The following is a 12,831-nucleotide window of genomic DNA, read 5'->3' as shown; positions in this document are numbered from 1 at the left end:
AGCCATCTTTATATGTGATTGGAAAATTAATATACTATTAGTATATTATAGTAATATAGTATATAATATACTATAGTATATTATATATAGTATAATATAGTATAGTAATATACTAAAAGTTTTTAATTTTCAAATCACATGGTTTTCAAATTTTATTTTTGTAAGTTTTTTTTTGCATTTCATAATATTCTCTATTTCTTGTTTTGTCATAATTCCTCCTTTCTCCAATGATCAGACAGATAAACTATCTCCTAATTGCTTATTCAATCACCCTTTATGTCAAAATCATGTACCCATTTTGACCTCAGCTTGATATAAGGTGTAAGATATTGGTCTAAGCTTAGTTTCTGCAGAAAGTCATCTTAAAAGGGCAGACGTAGACATTCTCACTTCCACTGAAGTTGTATTGACTTTCAAAGTTACACTAAATAAAACTTTATTTCATTGGAATCCATTTCCAAGGCAGTTCAAATGTTTCCTTTCATTCTAATTAGTGGGAAAATATTTTTTAGAAGAAGTGGAAGTAAACAGTTTTGTGAAAACTATTATTACACTTTTAAGAACTAATTCTAAAGTGCTCTTACCTATTATCTGACTAGATTCCTGTAGCTGACTCCAGATTGTTGTAAGCCTGTCTGCAGTGCCCACAGAGTTCTGCTCCAGCCTCCTAGTACAGACACTTTCCCCATCAGGGCCCTTTCAGTTATATATAGATTAAATAATACAAACTCTTATATTTAACAAAGTGCTCTCTTTTGTACTGTGTCAAGCACTGACTAATTTATAGCCTCATTAACACAGTACAGACACTATAGAGGCTCATGTAATTCCAGATAGGATTAAGTTTCTCTTTGCCTGCGCAAGAATAATAGGCTTGGAAATGTACAAAATGTAAGAAGGGATTCAACTACCTCCAACAATGTAGTGAACCCTAAGAGTTCTCAATTAAATACTTGCTGATTGACAAATGCAGGGAGGGGAAGGAATGACAACATCTGGTTCACTGAACTTGTAAAAATGGAAGACTATAAAACCAAACTTTTTACAATGGCACTCCCACCCTCCCAATCCGCTAATAATCCTATGATAAAAATGGAAGGCAGGGCAGAAACACTAAGGAAGAAATACAATGAAATAGAAAAGACTCATAAGAGTGAAGTTAGAAAAATGAAAGAAGGAAATCAGATACAGAATCAAGGGCGTGTACTTTTAAAAAATTGTCAACCACTGATTCATGGAATAGGAAAAATAATCCAGGGCTTTGAAAGCAAAACAATTTTTTATTTTGAGGGAATAAGAAACACAGGACATTCTTCCCCTTGTCCTCTTTTAAAGTTAAAAAAAAAAAAAAAAACAACAAGACATAGAGCTCAAATCAATATAACAATATAACAAATAATATCCTTCAGTTTAATATACTGGTTCATGCTCAAGGTTTGTCTTCCTATCGCCATACATGGAAAAGCAGGATGTAGTGAAAGGTGGAAGGACTCAAGGCCTTTGGATCTTCATATTAACTTCAATTGGCCTAGAGGCAAATACCAAAAATGAGGCCATTTTTTTTTTTCCTTTCGGGGTAAAAATGTCATGATTTCCAAAACTGTCATTTGTGATTTCCAAAAAGAAAGAGACGTTATTCCATGGAGAAATATTATTCCTTTGTAACCTTCCCATACAGGAAATTTTTGTCCTTTGAAAATAAGAATGGATTTCAGAAATACCTACATCTCTAAACTTGGGATAGGAAGCAAAATACTTTTCATAAATAGTACTGGAAAGTTTTGTTACTATTTCAGTTTACAGTGTTACAGTAAAAAAAAAAAAAAAAAAAATTCAAGCAAAGATTTATACTGGAATGGGCTCCTTTCTCAAATCTGACTCTTGGAATCCCGAGTTTGTCTCAAAACTTCTAGAGCTTTTTCCTGATTCTCCCTCCTAAGTCAGCACCCTTGTCCAAAATCCATCCCATTACCTTGCAATGACTTGCCATATATATATTTGTACTCAAATGTGGATATATCTCCCCCAACACAATAGAACCTCCTTGAAAGAAGGGGCTATGTTTCATTTTGGTTTTGTATTTCCAATATCACATAAAGTGCTTGTCATGTATTTATTTGTTTAGTCATTTTTGGTTGTTTGATTCTTCATGACCCCATTTTTTAGACTTTTCTTGGCAGAGATACTAGCTAGAGTGGTTAGCCATTTCCTTCTCCAGCTCATTTTATAGATGAGAAACTGAGGCAAACAAGATTAAGTGACTTGCCCAGGATCACAGAGCCAGATTTGAATTCCTGAAGAAGAGTCTTCTCAAACTCAGTATTCTATCTACACTACCTAGGTAAAGGGCTAAGTAAATACTCGTTTATTTATTTGATCTAGAAACAGATAGGAAAAGAGACAAGTGTGAAACATACACACACCAGAACAAGAATGAGAAATTCAATCAATTCAGTTATCTGTTTGGTCTAAGTCCTAAGAAACCAGGTGTAGCTGGCTGATTTCAAAATGAGTGGGTTTAAAGAAAAAATTTTAAAGCTTTTTAATTTTCAAAACATATACAGGGATAATTTTTCATCATTGAAAACCTTGTGTTCCAATTTCCCCCCCTTCTCCCTGGGACACTGAGATACAGAAGCACAAAATGCATAGGTAAAAATTAATAAAGATAGAATCAACAAGATATCTTTTTATGAAATAAAAAATATGGCACACTGATTATTGAAAATATTTTACTTCCTACTCAAAGTTTGGAATGATAGGGATTGCTAAAATTCATTCTTCTTTCTTTTCTTTGCTCTTCCTTCCTTCCTTCCTTCCTTCCTTCCTTCCTTCCTTCCTTCCTTCCTTCCTTCCTTCCTTCCTTCCTTCCTTCCTTCCTTCCTTCCTTCCTTTCTTTTTCTTTCTTTCTGCTGAGGCAATTGGGGGTTAAGTGACTTGACCAGGGTCACACAGCTAGGAAATGTTAAGTGTCTGAGACCAGATTTGAACTAGGGTCCTACTGAATTCAGGGATGGTGTTCTATCCACTGAGCCACCTAGCTGCCCCACTTTTTCTTTATTTTTAAAGGACAAAAACGTTAATGTCTAGTATGGAAAGGTAAAGCAAATTACAAAGAAAAATATATTTCCATAGGATCATACCTCTCTGCCTTTTAGAAAATAGCAAATGACAACTTTTGGAAATTTTTATATTTTCAAACAAAAATAAAAATTTGTGACTTCATCTTTTGGTACTTACCTCCAAGGTAAGTGAAATTAATACAGGAGGCAAAGAATCTTGGGACTAAAGACCTTTCACTAGGCCCAGAATTCCTTTTCTACTAAATCCCTAAATTTGTTTCTGTATTATTTTATTTTTTAAGGCAATGTCTACATTTAGTCAAGTAATTTCCTTTAAAATGCTCATCTAGGCCAGTTCCAATGATCTTGTGATAAAAACAGCCATCTATACCCAAAGAGAGGACTGTGGGAACTGAGTGTACATCACACACAGCATAGCATTTTCACTCTTTTTTTTTTTTTTTTTTTTTTTTGCTGAGGCAATTGGGGTTAAGTGACTTGCCCAGGGTCACACAGCTAGGAAATGTTAAAGTATCTGAGGGCAGATTTGAACTCAGGTCCTCCTAACTCTATCCACTGCGCCACCTAACTGCCCCATTTTCACTCTTTTTATTGTTGTTTGCTTGCATTTTGTTTTCTTTCTCATTTTTTCCTTTTTGATTTGATTTTTCTTGTGCAGCAAGATAACTGTATAAATATGTATGCACATATTGGATTTAAGATATATTTTTACCATGTTTAACATATATTGGGTTACTTATCTATATATGGGAAGGAGGTAGGGAGAAGGGGGGGAAATTGGAACACAAGGTTTTCAATGATGAAAAATTATCCCTGTATATGTTTTGAAAATTAAAAAGCTTTAAAAATTTTTCTTTAAACCCACTCATTTTGAAATCAGCCAGCTACACTTGGTTTCTTAGGACTTAGACCAAACAGATAACTGAATTGACTGAATTTCTCATTCTTGTTCTGGTGTCCCCTAGATATGTGGTAAGCTTTGTGGGAACATTAGTCAGCTTAAAAAAAAAAAAAAAAAAAAAAAAGCAAAGCAAAGTATATCTAAGAAGAAATCAAAGTTTATTGAAGCTCCAGTTCTCCTTTTTCCCATAAAACTATAAAAAAATAAAATTGGAATATTGCTGGTAACTGTGTATAATGTTTAATACATTTTAATGCAGTTAAATTCTACAGGCAAGGATATAATTTTTCATTTGAACCCAACTCCCCAGATATAAGCAAAATGTATTCAAGGATATAATAATCTGATTTACTAGACTTTCTCTCCCCTTTTTCAATCTGTTGTTCAAATAGCTATCACATTTATAGTTTTAAAATACAGTCCTGAACACTTAATGCTTCCTATCTGTGTGATCCTGGGCAAGTCACTTAACCCAACTGCTTCAGCAAAAAAAAACAAAATAAAACAAAGCATTAATAGTTCTGACCGCATTGTTTCTTTATTCAAAACCCTGTAGGGGCGCTCTCTCCAACCTGTTTTTATCTATTGGAATAATTTTCTTCCTTCAAGGTTCAACTTTCCTACATTACACTTTCTTTAATGTCCCCTTAAAATAACTTAAATTTATTTATTGCAAACATATTCACACATCTGCATATATGTAGAATATAAGCCAATGAAGCAAAGGGTTTATTTCAGTTTTGTCTTTGTATTCCTGAAACTTACCACAATTTAATAAATACTTGTTGAATTAAAAACCAACAGTGAATCTATGCACTAATAAGATTTATTAAATGTCTCAGTAGAGTTTTCCTCTGAAACATCCTATATGCCTGTAAAAACAAACAAAAAACTAATCCTCTCCTCCAAAACCCAAACAAACAAAACAAAACAAACAAAAAAAAAAAACCAATTATGAAGCAAGTAAAATCTCTGCACTATAACTCAGGAGAAAACTTTTCAAAATGGCAAGAAGTGTGTATGTTTAGGAGGTAAATAGTTAAGTGCTAAAACTTGGGTGGCTGAATCTTTGAAGTTCTCAAAAACAATATTTTTCTGTCTTCATTAGAAAAATAAATGTGTTTTGTTACTTGATGTCAGTAAGTTTTGCATTGTTTTGAAACCATCATTAAGTATTAAATGATTAATTATAAATTGAAACCATTAAATATTTAGAATTTGCCAGGGTATGCCAGAGTTATGATTGTAGAAAAGCTGTATGAGAGAATGCCATCTGAGCCAACTTGTACTTTTTTTTTTTTAAAGAAATGCTGACATGAAGGGCTTTGTACCATAATTATATTCTTGTGAACTCTGAACTTACCATAATCCTTCCAAACTGCTGTAAAGTCTGAGAGGAGCAGGTGAATGTGTTATGTGATTAATTAGTGTTATGTGATCCTGACAAGAACTAATCCCTCTTCCTAAAACCTCTTTAGTACATTAAGCTTTGATGCTCAACTGATACCGAATTCATGACAAATGTGAGGCAAGACAAAATGTAATAGATGTGAGCAATAAGGAGAGGCCAGGTGTATCCTAAATATCAGTGATTTCCTCATTAGGCATGCATGAAAATTGCCTTCTGGATTAACCTTAAATTTTAAAACAAATGTGAAGCAATTGCAATTACTTTTCTTACCTTCTCACTAAATTAGCTTCACTGAGGTAGAATTTGCATTGTACATAATATTGTATATGATATATATATATATATACATAATATATATAATATATGTATATAATTTATATTTCACAACAAGAAATTAATTTGACTTTTTGTCAAAAGAACTATACTAAGACATATAATCCCACTGAGAGCTTGATATCTTTTTCTTCTTAAGGGTCATTCCTTTTCCAGGGCTTTTGTTGTAAATAGAATTTTATTTTTTCCAATTATGTATAAATTGGATTTTTCCAATTTCATTTTTGGAACAATCTGATATAAATTACATAAGTGTAATCATGGAAACACATTTCTACATTAAACATTCTGTGAAAGAAGAAAGACAACAAAAAGAAAATACCACAAAAAACCCCAAAAACAAAACAAAAAAAGTAAAAATAATATGCTTCAATCTAAATTCAAATTCCATATTTCTTTCTCTGGATGTTTTCTAAGTCTGTTGTGAATAAGCATTAAAACCCAGGAAGCCTCACCAGCACACACACACAAAAAATGTCTCAAGCCCTTGAAAATGTGACTTTATTCTGCAGAAAACACAAAATGATAACAACATGTACAAGTAAAAAGACTGAAAATTGCTTGTCTGTGGCATATTTTACTGAGAGAAATCAATATTTCAATAGTTTTTTTCTAACACTTTAATTTAAACTAAAGTAGCAAACAAGCAAACAAAAACCAAAGCTAGTGTAGTTACAAAATCTGAACGCGATTAATTTTTCTTCACAATGTAAAAAGTCTCTCCCTAAATTCTCCCTTGTTCCCTTCTCTGATCTCATCCTGGACCTCCTGAGCAGCTCTGGGTTCATGCATACACTATTTTTTTTCTAAGACTTTCCTCTCTGCAAAACCAGAGCAGTATTTGGGATGAAGCTTGGATCAAGGATCCAAGGATTGAGATCTTGAACTTTATGGTGTATGCTAAATGCAAGATCTTTATCTCTGTTCTCAAGTTTTCAGACATTGAAATAAACTTGTAAAATTAATTTTCCTATATTTTAACTATACACTGTATATATACATTTCTAACTGAATGTCAGTCTATCTGAAGTTTCATATTCAATCATCTTTTTAAAATTATAGTATGATATGGAAATGCTTGTTTTATTCCATAAATTAAAAATTCAATAAATAATTTTTTTAAAAATTCTATCACCTGCTGAGTGAAATGAATAGAACCAGAAGATCGCTGTACACTTCAATGTTGTATGAAAATGTATTCTGATGGAAGTGGATATCTTCAACATAAAGAAGATCCAACTCACTTCCAGTTGATCAATGATGGACAGAAACAACTACACCCAGAGAAAGAACACTGGGAAGTGAATGTAAATTGTTAGCACTACTGTCTATCTACCCAGGTTACTTATACCTTCGGAAGCTAATACTTAATGTGCAACAAAAAAAATGGTATTTACACACATATATTGTATCTAGGTTATATTGTAACACATGTAAAATATATGGGATTGCCTGTCATCGGGGGGAGGGAGTAGAGGGAGAGAGGGGATAATTTGGAAAAATGAATACAAGGGATAATGTTATAAAAAAAATTACTCATGCATATATACTGTGAAAAAATTTATAAATAAAATTAAAAAAAAATTCTATCACCAAAGACCTCAGGAAATGCATGAGTGTGTACAGATACCTACACACACACCCTCACATGAAATGAATAAATTGATTTAGTTGCCTTTTCTGCTTGATAACACTGACATCCTACAGCAGAGAAAGTTAGCATGGGCTAAGGAGGGAAGAGGAACTGTATTTTAAGTCACACCTCTGATACATACTAATCGTACTTCTCTGGGAAAATCACTTGGCTATTCAGTGACTTTTGCAACTTTTTCACAATAAGTTGAAGAATAGGTACCAATCTGAATTGCTAGAGGGAGTTTTTTCAATAGGACACCAAAAAGTCTTTTATTCCTCAAATAAGGAAGAGAGTAGGTCATATAAAAAAGCTGAAGTACCCTTGCAGACGAGGTTACATTCAAATGCTTTCCTTGACATTCAGAACTTGGCCCATCTCATCATCCAGATATTACCAACATGAAATCTCTCTTCCAGTTGGTAAAATAGTACCTGGCATGGAGAAATCACCCAGGATTTTTTAGTATCATCAAAATCAGCGATAAGATAATTCTAATTGTTATCTATTAGATGTAAAGAAGGTAAAACCAATATTGATGTGTTAGAGGACATTTATAAAAATGAATACAAACCTGATGACTTGGTTACACTGAGCACACATTGGAGTACGTTTCCCTGCTGGAATGTGTTCAGCTCTCTGCACAAAAGTGTCTTGTTCATTTAGTTGAGGCTGGGCTGAACTGGTTGGTGCAGTTGCTCCAGATGGTGTAATGTTTGAGATTCTTCCAGTTGATGGAGCTAAGGATTAAAAATTAAGAAAACACCATTAGGAAAATCTTATTCTGCATTCTACATAACACCTTCAAAAATAAATAAATAAAGATCAGTATAGCATGAATCTGATATATTTGTTGTGGAGTCCATCCACCCTCCAGTAATTGTCTCTTGGCCTATCTCATACATATGTACTCCAATGTGTATGCTGAAGTTTCAGATTCATTCCTTTCTTATCCAGTACTCATGATTATCCAAGATCAAAATCCATGAGACAATTTATAAAAGCTTCCAAAGATAGCAAATGGACAATGAACTTTACCCAAAATTAAAGATGAGGACCGCCTTTGTGAAACTGCAAAACTCTCTTAATGATCTGTAACTTCTCCTTTTATCAAATTAATATTCTACTAATATTATAAAGCATAAAAGTCATTAACTAATGATCTCTGAAGAAATAAAAATAATTACTTTTCCAAAGTCAGTGGAGAGGTACATACTGGGATTGAGCACTAGAAAAGAAAGGAACACAAGGAAATACTAGAATAAAGGATGCCACCAAAGAAATGAACTGATCAAAAAATCATGTATAAAAGGCAAAAAAAAAAATATGTAAAAAAAAAAAAAAAAAGTGAGTGTGTTCCAATCCTAGCTTGTTGCATGAACCTTCAAGTACAAATCAATCGGAAAATATGGCCATTAAACAAGTAGCATGAAAACTATAAAGAGCAAAAAATAAATAACTGGTTTACAATAGAACTGAATGACAATTATGATACAACGGGTTAAAATTAATTTTTAAATATTTTAATACAAGTAAATCCCCTTTAAACAATATAATCAATTCATCTGAGCTACAATAGTTTACAAGGACTCATGGGAGCTTTATTTTAACACTGGGAAGTATGTAGTTCGAGTTTTATTATTTTTATTTTAGAAATAAAGAAACAAGTTTGGAAAGATTCAGTGATTTGCCGAAGGTCACAGAAGCAGTGAGTGACAAAGTAAGAATTTAAAATAGAGATTTACTAATTTACTTATAAATATTTATAAAAAGATAAATATTTTATTTATAACAAAATATTTTTAAAATTATGCATCAAATTCATTCATTCATCATTTAATCAAATGATCAATTCATTTGTTCATTCATTCACTTATTTATGTCATTCACTCAGTTATTCATTCATTTATTATGGGTTTATGAATCTAACTCTATGAGGAAAGTCAAGGAGTTGCTATTATATTTCTTCTTATGTTTTCTTTTCCTTTTCTTGCCACTTCTAGGTCTGGCACATTATAATTAAGAACTTTTTCTCAGCTGAGGTAGCTTTAACAGTTTAGATTACTTTCTTAAATGGGTTTTATGTTTTTCAAAACTTCTGTATCATATTATTTTAGGTTTTTTTTTATAAAAAATATTATTTTTCTAAATCTCTCCCTATTTACAAATTGCCTTGACCATTTCCAACTAATGGGATGGTTGTTTAAAAAATATGACCTATTAGTAAAAAGCAGAATTTGTCACAAGGGGAAAGAGTGGCCAACTTCTAGTTTAGTGGTTCTATTACTTTAACAGGGCAACATAATCATCAAACTGGTATTTCTGTAACTGTTCAAGCATGATCTATGTTATAGCTCAGACTTCATATCTGTTTCATTATTATTGATTCTGAACTTAAAAAGAAAATACATCTGTGGAGAAAATGCCATGTAGACAGTAGACTGGAAGAAGAAGAGAGTAACTTGGAAAAATATGGCTTCTTTCATCTTCAATGGGAAATCAATGAGTGAAAAGAACTGATGTTTTTGAAAAGTAACCCTAGCAAACAAGGTCAAGCCAAAGTAGGCACCAAGGCACCATAGATTAGTGATGTAAACAACTTTGAAAGCTATCAGACTAACTTTCTAATATTAGAGATAAGGAAACTGAGATACAGAAGGGTGAATTGATTTGCCCAGAGTCACACAGATAATCGATGTTTAGTTAAAATTGAACTCAGCTCTTCTTGGTTCTGGGCAGCAAGATGGCCCAGTGTATAGAGCACTGAACTCGGAATCAGGAAGATTCATCTTTGTGAGTTCAAACCCAGCACCAAACACTTATAGCTGTGTGATACTAGAAAAGTCATTTAAGCCTATTTGCCTCAATTTCCTCAACTGTAAAATAAACTGAAGAAGGAAATAGCAAACCACTCCAGTATTTGTGCTAAGAAAACCCCAAATGGGGTCACAAAGATTCAGTCACTACTGAAACAATTGAACAACAACAACTTCTTGACTCTATGTTTCAGCATCCTATCCATTAGGAAAATGGCAGTTTCTGACTCTTCGATATGTTCTTTTGGGGTATGAAAATAATTAGCACAATTAGAAAAAAAAATATTAAAAAAAACACTGAAGATTACCTAGTAATATGTATACAACAGGGTTAATTCATGTTAAGTTTTTGATCCATTTAATAGATAAAAGTTTGCAATATAACTTCCCAAGAAATATGTTTTCAAAAGTATGGAGGATGTTCTCATACATACTGAATTTTTCACTCCAAAGTGTTTGAGCACTTTGATGTTTAAAAAAAGCAGGGGGTGGGAGGAGAGGCAGGATGAGGAGAATGTCTTCTCTTTCCTGCAGACTTCACAAACAGATGGCTGGCTAAAGTAGAGTCTGAACATTTTATTTGTCTAGCTCATTATGTGGAAAGCATATGCAGCAGCATATGATTCACGATACAAGTATGAAATGAGACACAGCAGAAACGGACAAGGTTTACAGTGTCCAAATGGCAGACTTTGGGAAAAGTATAGTTTTTTGAGATAGATGGAATGTACTTTATTCAAGGGAATGCAAGCTCTTATTTTCTTTTTTTCTTCCTTTCTTTGATTCCAAGTTGTCGCCCTGATTAAACCATTATCATTTCTCAAATGGCTAAGAATGTTGGCATGTGGGCCATGAAGAATTAGAACAGGTGCAACTAAGGCCAAATATCAAAAATTTCTGCAACTTCAGAAGGATTGCTTCTTCTACTGGCAACTAATCTTTCAATTCTAAGAGCACAGATTAAATTGGATGTAGAGTGTCTTAATTAAAGTGAGCACAGAAGTTTGAGTTTGTTTCAGTTCTACTTATTTCAATGCCCTGTATCGCATGCCATCTATGATTTGGCACATCAGACTGTGAAATTAAACCCTCTGACATTACATATAACAATCTGGTAATAAGTGAGAGGAGCAATCAAATTGTGCATCTTCCTAGTTCAAAAACTGGGAAAAACTTTCATTATCTAACTTGTACTTACTCTCAACCTACAAAGTCAAACAAAATGACTTTGCTACATCCACAAACTACAAAACAGAAATTTTCTAAAATGCTATAAAAACGGTTTCCTAATCTCTCCTTTGGGACAGCCACATGGCTGTAGATAGATAGATAGTAGATAGAATGCTAGGCCTGGAGTCAGAAACTGAGTTCAAATCCACCCTCAGATATTTAGTAGCTATATGATCTTGGGCAAGTTACATAACCTCTATTTGTCTCGGTTTCCCCAACTGTAAATGGAAACCCTAGAGAAAGAAATGAGAAACCATTCTAATACCTCACAAGAAAACCTCACAAAAAGGGGATCGTGAAGACTCAGACACAACTAGGTGACTTAACAACTCTCTCCCCATTCCACAGCCATTATGTGTCAGAAGTAGACTCTTAGTACTTCCGACTATTTCAACTATAACTTGCTACTTCTCAAAAATATGAATATACTCTTAAATTTTAATAGAATATTAATGATGACAACTAGCATTTATATCCTGCTTTCAGGCAACTATATGCTGGTAAATGCTTAACAACTGGCTCTAGGGTGTGGAGGAAGAAATGTATACACATCACTTTAAAGTTTAATCAATCTGTATTATTACCATTTTCTTCAGCTTAGAAAATCAACAAAATAGTAAGTTTTGTTGTATTTGTCAATTTCTGAGGTGTAAATGTTGACATTGAAAATTTAACAATCACACACCTGTCAGATTGGCTAAGATGACAGGAACAAATAATGACAAATGTTGGAGGGGATGTGGGGAAATTGGGACACTGATACATTGCTGGTGGAGTTGTGAAAGAATCCAGCCATTCTGGAGAGCAATCTGGAATTATGCCCAAAAAGTTATCAAACTGTGCATACCCTTTGACCCAGCAGTGCTACTACTGGGATTATATCCCAAAGAAATACTAAAGAGCGGAAAGAGACATATATGTGCCAAAATGTTTGTAGCAGCTCTTTTTGTTGTAGCTAGAAACTGGAAGATGAATGGATGTCCATCAGTTGGAGAATGGTTGGGTAAATTGTGGTATATGAAGGTTATGGAATATTATTGCTCTGTAAGAAATGACCAGCAGGAGGAATACAGAGAGGCCTGGAGAGACTTAGGTCAACTGATGCTGAGTGAAATGAGCAGAACCAGAAGATCACTGTATACTTCAACAACAATACTGTATGAGGATGTATTCTGATGGAAGTGGAAATCTTCAACATAAAGAAGATCCAACTCACTTGCAGTTGATCAATGATGGACAGAAATAACTATACCCAGAGAAGGAACACTGGGAAGCGAATGTAAATTGTTAGCACTAATATCTGTCTGCCCAGGTTGCATGTACCTTCGGATTCTAATGTTTATTGTGCAACAAGAAAATGATATTCACACACATGTATTGTACTTAGACTATATTGTAACACATGTAAAATGTATGGTATTGCC

The 12,831-nt window shown here is 33.4% G+C and overlaps 1 protein-coding gene across 4 annotated transcripts in view; it reads right to left on the bottom strand.

Moving 5' to 3' along the window:
* PDLIM5 (PDZ and LIM domain 5) overlaps positions 1-12,831 on the bottom strand; it is a 246,660-nt gene that overhangs the window by 19,926 nt on the left and 213,903 nt on the right. For all 4 annotated transcript variants that reach the window (XM_074272910.1, XM_074272913.1, XM_074272912.1 and 1 more), the window contains exon 9: positions 7,936-8,101. In XM_074272910.1, the coding sequence (XP_074129011.1) occupies positions 7,936-8,101 (166 nt within the window). The remainder of the gene's footprint in view (positions 1-7,935; positions 8,102-12,831) is intronic.

Source organism: Sminthopsis crassicaudata, chromosome 6, assembly GCF_048593235.1.
Source record: "Sminthopsis crassicaudata isolate SCR6 chromosome 6, ASM4859323v1, whole genome shotgun sequence".
Classification (NCBI taxonomy): Eukaryota; Metazoa; Chordata; class Mammalia; order Dasyuromorphia; family Dasyuridae; genus Sminthopsis; species Sminthopsis crassicaudata.
This window is presented reverse-complemented; position numbering and strand designations above follow the sequence as displayed.